At 50.8% G+C, this 16,347-nt stretch overlaps 2 protein-coding genes across 2 annotated transcripts in view; one reads left to right on the forward strand and one right to left on the reverse strand.

Moving 5' to 3' along the window:
- RRBP1 (ribosome binding protein 1) overlaps positions 1 to 3,109 on the forward strand; it is a 62,159-nt gene extending 59,050 nt beyond the window's left edge. The window contains exons 22-26 of the mRNA XM_007461788.1: positions 1,419 to 1,526; positions 2,087 to 2,170; positions 2,292 to 2,390; positions 2,721 to 2,864; positions 3,068 to 3,109. Of these exons, the coding sequence (XP_007461850.1) occupies positions 1,419 to 1,526; positions 2,087 to 2,170; positions 2,292 to 2,390; positions 2,721 to 2,864; positions 3,068 to 3,109 (477 nt within the window). The remainder of the gene's footprint in view (positions 1 to 1,418; positions 1,527 to 2,086; positions 2,171 to 2,291; positions 2,391 to 2,720; positions 2,865 to 3,067) is intronic.
- A 5,079-nt stretch (positions 3,110 to 8,188) lies between these two features.
- Positions 8,189 to 16,347, reverse strand: part of DSTN (destrin, actin depolymerizing factor) — a 36,793-nt gene continuing 28,634 nt past the window's right edge. The window contains exons 2-4 of the mRNA XM_007461789.1: positions 13,118 to 13,425; positions 10,493 to 10,569; positions 8,189 to 8,478 (exon numbers count right to left, since the gene is read on the reverse strand). Of these exons, the coding sequence (XP_007461851.1) occupies positions 8,369 to 8,478; positions 10,493 to 10,569; positions 13,118 to 13,425 (495 nt within the window). The 3' untranslated portion in view covers positions 8,189 to 8,368. The remainder of the gene's footprint in view (positions 8,479 to 10,492; positions 10,570 to 13,117; positions 13,426 to 16,347) is intronic.

Below are 16,347 nucleotides of genomic sequence, written 5' to 3' on the forward strand. Positions count from 1 at the left end.
GGGGTGGGGGGGTGGGGGGGGGGGGGGGGGTCCTGCCCCGTGGCCTTCTGTGGGACTAGGGTCCTTCTTGTGGGACTAGGGTCCTTCCTCACCCAGCCGTGGCTCAAGTCAGGTCAGTCAGATCTGCAGTGTGCAGGGCGGCCTGCTCCACGCTGGGCGGTTCCAGGTGACCTGTTCGCAGCCGTGCAGAGCTCCCAGCCACGCGGGGGCCTCTGGTTCTTCCGGTTTTCAGCCTTGATGTGTGACTCTGGTCCCTGCTCCTTGGCCAGGTCAGCCTGGCCTTGTTGGGGCGGGGGTGGGGGGGGCGGCCCACTGGTTCCAGTACCAGCCCATGAGGCCACAGACACAGTCCGTGTGATCTGCACGGTCTTTCGTTAAATCATGAGTTGGCTGTTAACACTGAGCTACCGGCGGTGGGGGGGGGTGGGGGGGAGCGGGCAGTGGGGGGTGCTGTGTGTGTGTGAAAAACGTATGTGTCTGGCTTTCTGCGAGGCGACCCCAGGTCTGGTCCAGGGGTGCTGTTGTTCCCAAAGCAGCATCCACTGAGCAGCCCCCTCGCTGGGTGCACGCTCTGGCTCCCCGGGTGCCCCCTCTGGTTGTTCGGGCCTGACCGGGGACCATCGCCCCCGAGGGCAGGTGCCGAGTCTGAGGGCCACTCTCCAAAGCCATGTCCAAGCCAGGCCTGGGCCACACGCAGAGGATACGCCCTGAGTTTCTCCTCATCACTGGCCTCTGGGGTCTGGTGTTGACTTTTGGGGCTGTTGGCAGGAGGAAAGGACTTGGAGGGTCAGGCCTCACACACTTGGTTGGGGTGCCCTCCATGGGGCAGCTCTGTCAGGGCCCCCCCCCCGAGATCCCCGCTGGGAACCTTCACCCAAGCTTTGTGGGTGACACTGCTGCCCCTTCAGATTTGAGGTTCAGAGGTCTGGGGCTTAGGGCCCCCGGCAGTGGAGCTCAGGGGTGAGAGAACCTTATGAGGTAAGAGTGTCAGCTCGTCGGGGACCCCACAAAAGGCCCTGACGGGGGACCGCACCCAGGAGGGCAGCAGGAGGCAGGTGGCGGTGTCCGTGCCAAGCCCATCGGCCGCCTGCCGTTCTTCAGATTCCGTAGCCCCGCGCATACCGCATCCTTCGGGGGTCACCTGGCTCCCGGCATGGGGGCCTCCGCGCCGCTGGCTTTGCCACGGAGCATGCACGTGGGGTCAGCCTGGACCCCTTGCGGGCCCCTCGGCCGCAGTTTGGCTCGGGTGAGGGCTCGTGGCGCTGGCTCTCCTGCCCCAGGGAACCTGCATGGGAGCCAACACAGGCCACAGTTGTCAGAGCAGGTCCCCCGTGGGCTTTGGCTGCTGAGAGCATCTGCCGTCCTCCTGTGGCGTGCATCCAGCTACGTCAGGCACAAACCCACCCTCCCTGTTCCAGGTCAGGCAGCAGTTGAGTGAGATGAAGAGCCACGTAGAGGATGGTGACGTAGCCGGGTCCCCGGCTGTCCCCCCAGAGGCCCCCTCAGCAGAGCAGGACCCCGTCGAGGTTAGGGTGGTGAGCCCATCCCCAGGTGTCCATCACTGACCACCGTGTGGGCCCCTCCACCCAGCTGGAGGGCAGGGACAGCAGCCTCTGCTCCGGCTAAACTCCGGCCACTCACAGCTCCCGGCCCCACTGCCCAGATGCCCGACTCCTCAGGACGCCAGAGTGGGAGGGGGGCGGGGGGCTGGGGCATCACTGGTGGGGCCCTTGCCGTCCAGACCCCTGACCTGGGTGGCGGCCGCTCAGAGCCTCTCCGGGGTGGGAAGGCCGCCAGGGCTCGTGCGGGGCCTAGGCTTCTCTGTCCTGGGGTCTCAGCAGAGGGGCTGCGTCTGCGTCTCTTCTCAGCCACACCAGCTTCCGTCCCCAGGGGTCAGGGCCCTGCCTCCCCCAGGGGGGCTTCAGGCACACAGGCCTCCCTGCTCACTTGTCCCAGGCAGGGCAGGGTCGAGGGGGCCCTGGGCACAGCCAGAAGATGTGGCCGCAGGTCTCAGGCTGCCCAGAGCCCTGGGTGCCCAGGAGGGTCCACCCCAGGTTCCGAGCACGTTTGCGGTGTTTGCACACAGCTGAAGATGCAGCTGGAGCGGACGGAAGCCATCCTGGAGGACGAGCAGACGCAGCGGCAGAAGCTCATGGCCGAGTTCGAGGAGGTCAGGCTGCCCCGTGCCGTCGGGGCTTCTCTGGGTCAGGGCGGCGGGTCTAGGGGGTCGAGCCGCGTCCCACCCCAGGGGGTGTCGCTGCGCCATCGTCACCCGCCTCCGCTCCGTCCAGGCTCAGCTCGTGTCGAGTCGTCTGCAGGGGGAGTTGGAGAAGCTCCACTGCAGCAGCGCCCTCGGGTCCTCAGAGGCGGAGGAGGCCATGCGGCTCAAGGTACAAGGTTCCCTGTTGTCACCGCCGGAGGCCCCTCGGGCAGCATCCGGCCTAATTTGGAGGTTGGCGAGGTCGGCGGGGATCCCTAAGTCTCCAGTGTCACAGCTGGAGGTCACCAGTGTGACGATTTAAATCAAGTAGAACTGAAACTGAGCTCCTCCGTCGCCCTGGCCACAGGGCAGGTGCTCAGCAGCCAGTGCCCGACCCTGAAGCACACCCCTGTGACCCGGAGGCCGCGTCCTCACACCCTCGGCCCCACGGGGGCAGTCAGGTGGCCTTCCTGCTGTGCGTCACGTGAAGGCTGATCCCCTTCAACCCTTTGACCCACAGGAGAGACTAGAAAAGGAGAAGAAATTAACCAGTGACCTGGGACGTGCTGCCACCAAACTACAGGAGCTTTTGAAGACGACCCAGGAGCAGCTGGCAAAGGAGAAAGACACGGTGAGGAAGCTGCAGGAGCTGCTGGACAGACCAGTGAGTGCCGCCGGCCATCCCCTCGGGGCTTGGGCAGGGCTGGGCGCCCCGGGATGCCTGAAAGCTGTCCTCTGCCCCGCCAAGCCCTCGGGCGCCTCCTCCAGCCCCAGGGGCCTCTCAAGGTGGAAGGAAGGTGGTAGGTAGGGGGTGTAGGGACGAGGCCCCTAGGCCCGGCCTACCCCTCCCCCGCCCTCTGTTCACAGGAGGCCGGCAGCAGCAGCTCGACGGAGGGAACGTCTGTCTGAGCTTCCTGCGGAAAAAGAAGTCACTGTTCAACTTACCAAAATGCCTTACACATTCCTGACCAATAAACAAACCAACACAGCGTTATCTGGGCCCAACTTGGGCAGCTCGGAGAAGCCATAGAGACGAGAGTCTCTTAGCACCGGCAGTAGCTCTTCCAGACCCCAGTTTGTAAAAGAATCTTTGTCACATTCGATAAACACTATTCCCTAGGACCGGCCCTGGACCACCGGCCAGCAGACGCCAAAGCCCTCAGCAGCTGTGTGACAGACCCGGGTGTGTGCTAGGGGGCCGGGACCTTGGGGTGTGTATGTCAATCAATCAGTGCAATTGTTGTGTCTTTTGTGGGGTTGGCGGTCGGGCGATGGGCAGTCCGGGTGGTGAGTCCTGAAGGCTGCAGCGCAGACCGTAGGGTCACAGCCAGCGAGGCAGCAGTTCTCACCCCTGGAAGAAGTTGCCACCACAACTGACGTGTGACCTCCTGGGTGTTGATGCCATTAAAACCCGCGTGTCGCCCAGCACTTTGGGAGAGAATGAGTGTGGTCTCTGGTCCCCCCGTGCTTTCCCCACCCGGGCCCTAGCGCCCACTGGGCAGGATGAGGGAGCAGGGCCTGTGACACCTGGTGGCCAGATGCCCTGTGGGCTCCACCCTGAGGAACTGAGGCAGTTCCCTAGCAGGGCTGTGGGCAGCCTAGGCTGTCACGTGAAGTGAGTTCCAGGAATGAACATGGACCTGGGCAAACATCCACACCGCAGTAGGGCTGGTCCAGGGCAGGGGCAGGCAGCTGAACTTGGGGTGATCCTCAGACCCACTGTGTTCTGAGGGGCCCACAGAATCTGTGGTCAGGAGGTGTGTCAGGGGCTTTGTAAGGAACCTGGAGCTCAAGCAAAAAAAAAAAAAATGGATTTAGAGGCAGGGTGACAGGAGCAGTTGCACCAACCTAGGAACAGAAGGTGAATCAGAGCAACCCTGGGGGTCTCGCTGGTACTTTCAGCTCAATTCCAGGACCCATAATCCTGGGAGAGGGGTCTGATGGGCTGAACTTAGACTGCAGGTACAGCCAGATGGAAGGGAGAGTGGTGCTCCCAGGGAAAGCAGCTGAGTGCTGGGGTCTCACCACCCGCTTGAGAAGCTCTGCATCCCATTCATCGCAGTGGGGGGTTTGACTCCTCTCTGGGGTGGTTGTCACAGGAGCCTCGGGACCTTGGGGAGGGAACAATCAGGGTGCTGCCCAAGGCCCCATGCGAGCCACTGCCAGAGGCCGGGCAGTGCTGATCTCTGTACAACCAAGACCTGGGCCTGGCTTTCAGGGGCACTTGGTACACGGGCCACCTGGCCCTGCTGTGTGGCACTTGTATGTTGCAACTGTGTTGGGATCAGGGTGCTGGAACTTCTGGGATGGTTCCCCAGAGATGTGAGCAGAAGCTGGAGTTCAGCACAGAGGCGTTGTCAGAGGAGGAGGGGTCAAGGCCAAGGGGACAATGGTGCAGAGGCACACAGAGTGAGTGTCTGGGAGGGCCCTGTGTAGCCGGGTCATGAAGTCAAGGGATCTAGACATGAGGGCACTGGGAGCCACTGAGGGGGACAGTCATACCCGTCCTGGAACTCTGCAGGGGGCTAAAGTGGAGAGGGAGCCCACGGGACGCAGGACACAGGTTCTGGCCAGGAGCCCGAGCGGAAGTGACTGATGACACCTGAGCCGGCCACGGGCCTGCCCATAGGCTCAGTTCTCACGTGACATCTTTCAGTGCCTGTGGGAGAGGAACCTCCCCCATCCTGCAAAGAACCCTACAGAAGTGACAGTGGCTCACCTGGTGAAAGGCTGGGCAGGCTTCAGGCCTGCCTCTAACAGCCAAGGTCAGGAGGCCTGGGGAGATTTGTGAGCATGGAGCCCAAGCCCGCTGACTCACCCTCTGGCACACAGGGACCTTCACGCAAGGGTAGGGGTTTGGGGCCGTTTTCTGGTGGGAAACAGGCCAGCCTCGTGCCCCAAACCAGGTCTCTGGCATCAGAGTGGCCACCGTGGGCCCGGGAACCTGCGTTTCCACTAAGCTCCCCTCCCTCACCACACCAGCTTCAGAACTGAGGACCCTGACGCTGGGCGGATGCCCCATGAAGGCACAGGAATGGGTCACTTCCGGGAAAGAAGGCACAGGAGACCCTGGGGGTGCCGAGCTGCTGCCTTTGGGCTCCGTCCTCAGGCCGCCTGGTGAGGCCCAGTGTCCACCTGTGGGGACGAGGCGGCCCAGGGCAGGTTGAGCCCCCATCCCTCCCTCCCGCACCCCCCCTGCCGCCCTGAGGCCCAGCAGCAGCGGCTCCCGGCTGGCCGGCAGGGGGAGCCCACGGGCCTCGCTGTCCCTGGGCCAGGTCCCACCCTCGGGCTGGGGAGGGGGGCGGGCAGCTGCCCGACAGGAGAGCTGGGAGATCTGACATCATCTGGTCCAAAGTCCCCCTACAGAGACTCCCGGGTTGACCATAAGCTCAGGGTCACGAGGCCCATCAACATCCCCTCCAGACCCAGAAGCCCCGTCACGCTGATGGCGGCTTTCTGGACTAGCTTCCTCCAGTCACCTCCGCGTGACGGTCAATAAAAAATGCACAAACACCGGGATGCCTGGCCTGCAGGCAGCAAAGCCACAAGATCCTAGAAGCCACCAGACACTCCACAAACGCCTTCTCTTTGAGCTTCCTGCAGGTTTGGGGCCAACAGGACTCAAAACCCAAAAGAAGAGTGTTGTTTTCCTTCCTGCCCCAATTAGAACAAAATCTCAGAACTCCAGATGCATGATGGGAATAGCTTAGGACCAGAAAACGAGACCTGAGCTGTCCAGCTATGCCGCCCATGAGCTGTGTGACCTTAGACAAGTTACTTTACCTCTCTGGATTGGCTACTGAGGCACTGGCTGCAGGCTCAGTAAGTTCCCTCCTGCTGCCCCTCCAGCCAACCATGCAGTGACCCTTCTTCCAGCTGCAGCCCAGCTGGAACTTGGTCTAAAGACTGATTGCACGGTTCAGAAGTGCCCCAGGTCATGACAAAGTGATGAGTCTGCCCTTGGGCATATCCAGGCTCTGATAGTCCAAAGGGCACGAACTGGTGAAGAAACAGAAGCTGCACTTCTGTGTGTGGACCAGCCAGCACTCTGAGGAGTTCTAAAAAAAGGAAACCACTCGACTAAGCCTAATGTTATTGAATCACTGTGTTCACTGTTCTTAGACATTAATATTCTCTGAGTAACAAACTTCACAGTCAAGCTCTGAACTTCTGTTAGCAGTGGCTTCATTTGCTTCTTCCTCAGGACAAAAGAGTAATGATTAAATGAACCCTAAGTCAGCTTTCCACACACACTTCTGCAACGTGTTAACACTTATAAAAGTGTAAATGTGTTGAAAGCAGAGAATACCTGTGGTTTTATTCCTCACCAATGTCAGCTGAGGTCTCAAAACTCTAATTTTGCAGCAGAATTACCCGGAGTGCTGGTTAGCAGTATTCTTGGGCCCCAACCTCAGGAATCCAAAAGTTCCCCTAGGCAGAGATATAAGTGACTATTAGCATTTCCCAATTTCTGGAGTCAACTGGATCGCTGGGAGCTGTTTACATCACATCACATCCCTGTGCTCGAAACCCTCCCCACGGCAGCACCCCCGCCCCGACATACCTGCACGGAGGAGTGGTGGTACTCATACAGGTGGGGCCACACGTCACAAGGTGAAGCCACAGAAAAGACCTTCTCCTTCTAGACTCCTGGCTCTACCTACAAAGCTGATTCTTGAAAAGGGCAGTCTTGGGCCTGCAGCGCTTCTTGGAGGCCTGTTAATGTACACTCACTAAAAGCACTGCTTTGCAGAAGAGAAAACAAATTCAGGATGAAAGAATGACAAGCAGCTTATCGGTAAACCAGTGCCCAGCACTATTTTCTAGATAATTTTGAAAGAAGTACTTGGATCAAAGCGTATCCTTTTCTGGCTCCAAATAAATCACAGAGGAGACAAAATCCTGGCATTCGGATAAACATTTGGAATAAGAGAAAGACTCCCAACTTTTATACCAACTTTTTCATTCAATCAGAGGAGGAGGGAGGGGGCTGTGTCCTTAACGCTAATTGTCCGAAATACCCAAACCTCCACACCTAACCCCACACATGGAAGGCAAAATCCTTTATCCCCAATTCAGCCATGAATAATTACACGAGAGAGAAATTAAAAATGCTTTTCCTTTATTACATAAAGCCAGTACTGCTACTTCTAAATTCCACTGCTTGTGCATCTCGTGTTTTTCAGTGTTACGCCTGTGATGTGAAAGGCAGTCACTTCCAGGTGTCCTCAGCGTGGCTTCCCGTGGCTGTCGGCCATCACACCTGCTCCCCGCTTCAGACAGTCGGCAAACTACTCTAGGAAATTAAGAAGCTTGCCCAGGCCCCAGAGTAAACATAATGTTCTTCCAAACCTTATTGTACCAGAAGCAACACAGTTCTGAAGGAGACACAATTAAAGACATCCCGATATCCCAGTCTGTCAATACGCCACCTCACCATTTTCATCAACAAAGTGGATTACACTGGAGCCCAGATTTGCATTATAATTCGCTGTTACAAGACAGTGCACATTCTCCAGATTTCCAAGATGCAAGGTCACTCTCAGAACAGCCTCCCGACTGGACCAGCGAGCAGCTGCAGGTGCAGGAGCTGCTTCCTGTGTGCCAACTACGTGCATAAAGTAGTGCTGTGCAAGATCGGTGCTGGTTCTAAGCAGTCTCCACCACACGTCTGGTAGAATCTTACGTAGTTAGTAAGTACATTAGTGCTGTTACATGTTGTGAGGAGAGTTATTTTCCATTACTCAGTTTAGCTCAACAGAGAAAAAGGAATTTGGGCCAAAATTATAACCAGATTATGACCAATTCTCTAAGCAAAAGAAACAAAGTAACTGCTGAGGTTAATGAAGATGCAGTAATTCTCTTCATGTGGCCTTGGACTGTTTTGTGAACTGCACTATTAAAAATCATGAGCTTAACAAAAATCTTTACAAGTCAACTAATCAAAACAGGCATTTGGCCAGTAAGAATTTAATTTCACACCAATACAACTTTAGAGTTTAGATTTATTTAGGGCCATTTGCACATGTGCATGGAATAGTTTACCCTAGCAAATGACAAGACAGCTCCCCTCAGCGAGTCCCTGGCCTAAACGTATCAGCTTTACTTACATAGCAAAAGGATAACATTAAACACGGAAGCTTTCAGTTTGTGGCACCGAGTGATGGTCTACACAGGGCATCCTTCAAAAGCTACAATTAAGGATCCACCTAGCTTTTCAGCAATACAAGCCCGATTGAGGTCTTCTGGCCCATTTGCTTGACATTCATGTTTTATGCCTAGGGAGGAAAAAACAACAATTCTATTTAGAATTATGGCAGTAGCTTACGTATTTCTCTAAGATATCAAACTGTTTTAAAAGACCAGTTCAAACGTGGGTGGGAAAGCCGTGGCATATACAAACCACGGAATACCACACAGTGACGAGTAATCTGTAACCACATGCATCATCACGAATGACTCTCACAGACTAATGCTGACAAAAAGAAGCCAGACTTAATAGCATATATTCTAGACGGTTCCACTCGTATAACACAAAATCAGCCAGAGCTACCTTATGCTGTTAGGAGCCAGGGGATTGGTGTCCCTGGGGGGAAGAAGTAGGGGCAGTGGTGTGAGGAGGGGCACCAGGAAGGCTTCGGGGCGCTGGTCATTAAACCAGGAAACAACCGTAATTCACGTACACTTTTGTACAGATGCACTGTATTTCAACGAGTTAAAAAGCAGGTCTAGGAATAAATTTTCTTGGTTTTTGAAATACACATAAACATATGAATTTGATGTTTTGATCGTACAGTTGATTTAGTCAACTGAGTTGAGGAATAAGAGCACTTACAAATGGGATCACTTCTGCTCCAGAAAACAGGTCTCCAGTGGCACCACACAATACATCTAAGAAATCTATCACAATTAAGACTATGTAAAATGTTTTACTGATCGCCTTCTCATCAAAATTACAACACCACACTGCACAAAAGGAGTTCAATTATGGAATCATATACAGTAGCTTCTCTGTAAACAGCTGCTCTCTTTTAAACAGCTGCATTTTGATTTTCCATAATTTTAAGACCATTTCTTAAGCTGCTGAAAGCACAGCAGGTCAGCTTTTGGACCACTCAGGACTGACTGGAGAAAGCCAGTGAAGGTTTCACCAGGAAAAAAGGCACCAGGGAGACGGTCTTTCACGTCAGCAGATCAAGTCCACGGAGCAGCTCCTTTACTGGAACGCACCGCAGAGCGAGGAGGAATCCACTCCGATGCCCTCTGGGGTGCCCTGTGCCAGTGCTGAAGCTAAGGGGTCACGTCAAAACACCAGTTCCCCAGCCAGTGCACACACTTCTAGGGGGCAGCCCAACACCAAACCAAGCACATGAGGAGCCTGACAAGGACTGCACGATGCAGGAAAGGAAGCGAGAATTTTGTTTTCCCAAGTAAAACAAGCTAGGGCAACCCTGATCTACTACAAGAATATAAAAATCAGTCACAGTAAAACAAGCAAAATGAAAATGACCCTAGGCCAAGCCCTTGCGACCGTGGCTCTCCCAGCTGTCTGGAGCGGCCACAGCAGGAAGGTAGGGGGCCACTTCTACTGCACACCTCCCGTTCACAGCTGGGAGAACCCGGCCCGTGGAGGTCACACAGCACTCAGACAACAAGCTTAGCCCTCAGCGGGCTAAGGGCACTTGCCCCATGCTCTGTGCATCATACCAACATCTCCTCCTGGCTGGAGACAGTAAGTGCGTCCAGGCCATCTCATCAGGATCCCAATCACCCAGCGGCAAGTCAAATATAACTGGCCAGCCCAAGGACTGAGGCCACTCTCCTTTGGACACAGATGAGTCTATAATGTAAAATCATACCATTCCAAAGAAAAGCCAGCGACAAGAGCAGCCCTTCCCATTTATGAACATTTCCTTTGTGCAATTTTGTTCTGTCAACTACATTCAGAGGCAACAGCAAATTTATTACTTAGTATGACCAGTTAGTCCCCACCTGCTACGTGAGAAACTTAACAGCATCTCAAACTAGTTTCACAACAGACTGAACAGGAGTACACACACAGTGTCAAGGGAACAGAATATCGAACACAGGCCTTTCAGCACAGGGTGGCCTGCGCAAGGCAGAGATGTGCAGAAAGCCGGGTCAGCCTCCAGGGTTTTCCTCTAAACAAGCAGTGATGCCCTCCTCTGTGGCCAGGGCCCTCCAAGGAGAGTAAGGTGCTTCTTAGAAAAGGTGGTCCCCACGCCAGGGCTCACGACACCGCCGAATACCTGGAAGTCAACTAGACCTTACCTTGAAATTTCTTTTTGATTGCATCCTTGGAGCTCGCATAGATCATTTTACTTTTCAGAGGTGCTAGTTCTGGAGCCCTGGATACAGAAGCGCCAAAGAAGAAAAACAGTGGTTTAGAAAAAGTTCAATTTACATCTTGTTAAATATCTGCAGCAGTGGGCAGGGAGGGTCCTCAGAATCTTCTGGGAGAGCTTCTCTAACTACACAATTTTTCCAATTCCGCTCCTCGGACCGTGGTGGCTGAGCGTATACAGAATAACTCAGGTTGACCAAGGTGGGAAAACAGTTGAGGACCAATGATTAGATATCAGTTAATGGCGCTAAAATAAAAGAAACAACACAGGATAATTCACTGTATGACCCAACTGTTTTCTTGAAAATAATTGTTTTTCACTTGTATCAATAAAGGCTTGAGTTCAGGCTAATAACCACCATCTTTGTATGAGGTTTTTAATACTTTCTGGTGGAAAAGTTTCAAAATACAGAAAAGTACAGAGAATCATCTGTAAGTCAAGTATCTGCCACCCAGAATTAAGAAATGCTAGCAATTTTTGCTTCAGGTTGTTTTCTGGAAAAGAATGTATATAAAGTCCAAGTCCCCTTACTGCCCCTGCCCACCCAGTCCCTTCATTCACATCTGTTCCAGCAGCAAATTCTGACCTCAGGCACTCGTTTTCCATCTCAGTCTAACATAATAAAACATGTCACAAGGATTTCTTTTTCTAAGCTTAATGGCAATTCAGCAATCATTATGTCTTAATTGTTAATATAACTATTATCTTATATTCACAAAATTTTTAGTGCCTCCCCCTCTTGAATGAATACTGGAAGCACAGCATATGCTTTACCATGTTCTTTACCTGCAACGTTGAAAGTAAGAGAAATACTAACAATGCACAGAAAAATCTCATCTACTCAAACTGCACATCTACGAATGCATCATCTCTCACTATACGCCAAACCTCAGGCCTGCCTGCACTCCACACCACCACGATTCCATTTAGCTGCCATATTTCCAGGATGTTCCACAGTCATGAACACCGTGGCCCGGTGGGGCCCTCACCTAGTCTGCCGCCCACACAGTGGGCTGAGTCTATTCTTAGGAACAAGATGAAGGGCAGTTTCTCGGTCTCTCAGCGCATATTCCTCACATCTCTGAGGTCCAAGGAGGGAGGCAAAGCCACAACAAGGACCTCAGATGCACCAGCTACAAAATTAAGTGGGTGCTTTTCTTATGCAAAATAGGTCAGGGACAAAAAAAGCTTTAGCTGTTCTGATTTTACTCTAAACAGATCTTCAAAATACTTGAAGTAAGAGCCATTCCCTGGGCCCTAAACAGAGCCTGTTACGGAAAACTCCTATAAGGTTTTTATCTTTCTTTTAAAAAGTAATAATGCAAAAATAAAACACTGCACTAACACTGAATCTTCTCTTCTTCATTCTACTTTTATTTTCCAAATGTTCTTTAATAAGGATGTATCATTTTCATAGTGGAAAAGAAAAGGATAAAAATCCAGGATAAAAAATAGTGCAAGTGAAGGAAATATTAACCAATTTAAAAGCTTAAACCTTTACCTGCCATATCTGCCACTCAAGAGTAAAGCCCAGAAGAGCCAGGGCTTTAGCTGTTTTTTTCACAGCTATTTTCCCAGCCCTAACACAATGCCTGGCATGTAGCAGAAATAAAAGTTTAAAGGATGCACCTTCATTCAACATGCTCGGTTTTAAGTCTCACTACTATCTTTATGCACTTGTGTCTGTGGCTGCCAGGCTCCTTCCACAGTGGGCGCCCAATACGCGCATCTGACCTCACCAGGTGCAGCCAGGGCTGCAAGGGACTGAGCCGTGCGTGGCCTACGGTTACATTCCCTGAGACCTGAACTCTTTTGACTTCCCAGCCCCATGGTCCCACGTTGTTGGTGGCACACAGCTGAGAGTTAAGCCCCTCCTTGCCTTGCCGGGCTCAGGCCAGAGTCCAGAGGACACTCACTCCCCCCAAATCAGAGGCCGTTACCACTTCCCCCTTCCCCTTGGAAGCCAGAGAAGATTCTCACTGTGTAAGAATTCCATACCAAGGAACGTACTACATACAATACAATTAAATGAGGAATACAGGGTGACTTTTAAATCAAGCTTAATCTCAAATATGAACTTATTTGAAAAGACCAGAATAACTAATTTAAACAGCCTTTTAAGGCCATGTAAATCACTTTATAGCACAGTTTCACTATTTACAACAACGCTGTCCAATAAATAGAGCTTTCTGCAGTGAAGGAAATGTTCTGTATCGGTGCTGTGCTACCTAAAAAGGTGGCCACTAGTCACATGTGGCTACTGAGCATTTGAAATGTGGTGATTCAACTGAGAAACGGAACTTCAGACTTTCATTTCAACAGCCCCAAGAGGCTAGTAGCTACCCTACTGGACAGTGTGAATGCAGAGCAAATTCCAGCCGGAGGCCACGCCAGCACCAGCTTCAAAGGCAGCAAGCCACAGAGGCACAAGTGAAGCGGGAGGCTGGTTCCTGGCAGGGCGTGTTGGAGAAGAATCTGGTGAGGTGCTAAGCTAACAATAAGAGATTAACTCTGAGATTTACAAAGGTTCAATATTTCTAACAATGCTTACCACAAAAAAAACATCAACTCCTCTTTTCTGGATTCCTTTGTTTCGAAGCTTGCATCATACAAAGCATAGCGACAATCTTTTTCAGGAAGCATTCCCACAAAATGCTTGAAAGGATCCGTTATGGTTACCCCGATATCTCCAACCAAGATCTCTTTGCCTTCTTCTACAATGATGCACTTTTTGTCTGCGCTGAGACAGAAAATGACAGCTTTCTTTCTTTTCTTGATTTCTTCTGGTGTGGAGCACTTCCGAACTTTCATGTCATAGAAAATGCGACACACTTCATCAGCAACTTGCACTCCTGAGGCCTAGAATGAGAAGGGGAAAAAAATCATAAGGACGCTTACAGTTTTTATCGCGCCAAATACAAAACACTACGTAAATTTTGGTTTATAGACTGGCATACACTTAAATTTTTTAAGGTATATTTACCATCTAATAGGAAGACTAGAAAATTTGAGCTGCAAACACTAATTTCAGTCATTAAACTTTAAAAAAGATTACATATCTAAGCCATTCAGCACTATTATGCGGGAGTAAGGGAAGATTCAGCTACAGCAGCTCCTCCAACCCTGAAACCCCTGGGGTGCTGAGGAGCCTTCTTATACAGGTTGCTCAGAGGAGCCCTGACTGGGGCAGTCATCTCCCCAGTTTGGGTGTTAATAACACCCGAAATTCTTTTTATAACCAATAACAGATGGTCAGAGTGGCTGGGCTGGGAAAATTCCACTCCTACAGCACATACTTCACTAATAAAAGAATTGAAAGGTCTCTGTTCTACTCACATGTCAAAATTATAGGATTAATATCCAGTAACATATCAGTCACATACCTGTAAAATTTCATTTATAAAATCTCCAAGTTTTAAATTAAAATTAGAATAAACGAGATTGCTAGGAGACTAGATCTTAATCGTTCCCACCACAAGAAATGATAATTATGTGATGTGATAGAAGTGTTAGCTAACCTACAGTGGTAATCATATTGCAATACATAAATGAATCAAAAATCAACACCTTGTAAACCCTAAGCTTACATAATGCTATATGTCGATTATATCTCGATTAAAAATAAATAAATATTTACTGCTATAACAAAGAGGATAGCTTAATTTAGGATTATACTGACTACAGAAAATAACCTTTCACCATGTTATACTTGCTATTCCAAAATGAAGAAGTGGTTACATAAGATCTTGATAAACAAAGATCTAAAATCACTTTTTGATCTTTTCATCTTCTTTAAGGAATGTGCCATTTCCATCAACTTTATAATTTTTTATGCTTCATTAACTACTTTGGTTTGCATGTTAGCTTTTCTAAAGCAAGAATTATAAACTTAATAGAATTTAAATACTAAACAATGCCAAAATGGTAATGATACCCAAAATTACCATCACACCATTTGATTAAATATAAATGCGTGTGAGATGAAAAAATAACCTGCACACTAGGAAAAAATATTTGCAAATCGTATATCCAATAAGAAACTTGTATCCAGAATATATAAAGAAACCTTATAACAACAATAAAAAAGACAACCCAATTTAAAAATGGGCAAGCAATTTGAATAGACATTTATCCAAAGAAGATTTTTAAAAAACGGTCAAGAAGCACTTGGCAAAAGCGCTCAGCACCATTATCATTAGGTGAGGGCACATCAACACCACAGTGAGCCACTACCATCAGGTGAGGGCGCATCAACACCACAGTGAGCCACTACCATCAGGTGAGGGCTCATCAACACCACAGTGAGCCACTACCATCAGGTGAGGGCGCATCAACACCACAGTGAGCCACTACCATCAGGTGAGGGCGCATCAACACCACAGTGAGCCACTACCATCAGGTGAGGGCGCATCAACACCACAGTGAGCCACTACCATCAGGTGAGGGCGCATCAACACCACAGTGAGCCACTACCATCAGGTGAGGGCGCATCAACACCACAGTGAGCCACTACCATCAGGTGAGGGCGCATCAACACCACAGTGAGCCACTACCATCAGGTGAGGGCGCATCAACACCACAGTGAGCCACTACCATCAGGTGAGGGCGCATCAACACCACAGTGAGCCACTACCATCAGGTGAGGGCGCATCAACACCACAGTGAGCCACTACCATCAGGTGAGGGCGCATCAACACCACAGTGAGCCACTACCATCAGGTGAGGGCGCATCAACACCACAGTGAGCCACTACCATCAGGTGAGGGCGCATCAACACCACAGTGAGCCACTACCATCAGGTGAGGGCGCATCAACACCACAGTGAGCCACTACCATCAGGTGAGGGCGCATCAACACCACAGTGAGCCACTACCATCAGGTGAGGGCGCATCAACACCACAGTGAGCCACTACCATCAGGTGAGGGCGCATCAACACCACAGTGAGCCACTACCATCAGGTGAGGGCGCATCAACACCACAGTGAGCCACTATCATTAGGTGAGGGCGCATCAACACCACAGTGAAGGACTACTGCACACCCACCGGGATGGCTGTGGACAGAAACTAACGTTGGTGAGGCTGTTGAGAAACTAGGGCCCTTAAATGCTGCTGAAAGAACTGCAACCATGGTGCAGCAGCTTCAGGAAACCATCTTGCAGCTCCTCAAAACATTAAACTTGGAGTTAACACACAGCAACACCACTCCTCAGCATAGACACAGGAGAAATGAAAACATATGTCCATCCAAAAACCTGTGCGTGAAAGTTCATAGCAGCATTATTTCTAACCGCCGAAAAGTAGAAAGAATCCAATGTTTATCAGCTGATGAATAAACAAAATGTGGCATATCCATACAATGGAATATTATTCAGCCATAACAGAATGAGGAGCTGATACCCGCTACACGACACATGAACCTTGAAAAGCACCATGCTAAGTAAAGGCCCAGACATACAAGGCCACATTGCTCACAAGTCTATTCCCTGAAATGTTCAAACAGTCAAATCCATGGACAGGAAGCAGATTAGTGGTTACCAGTGGTGAAGGGGAGAGGGAATGCAGAGTGACTACTAGTGGGACGGGCATCTTTTTGGAGTGATGGAATGTTCTGGAATTTGACAGTGGTAATGGATGCACAACTCTGGAAACATACTGAAAATCAGCGAACTGTACTTTATGATATGTGAATTATATCTCAATAAAGTTGTTACTTAAAAAGGCATGTAAAGGGCTTCCCTTGTGGCGCAGTGGTTGGGAGTCCACCTGCCGATGCAGGGGAC

Source organism: Lipotes vexillifer, unplaced genomic scaffold, assembly GCF_000442215.2.
Source record: "Lipotes vexillifer unplaced genomic scaffold, Lipotes_vexillifer_v1.1 scaffold285, whole genome shotgun sequence".
In the NCBI taxonomy this organism is placed as follows: Eukaryota; Metazoa; Chordata; class Mammalia; order Artiodactyla; family Lipotidae; genus Lipotes; species Lipotes vexillifer.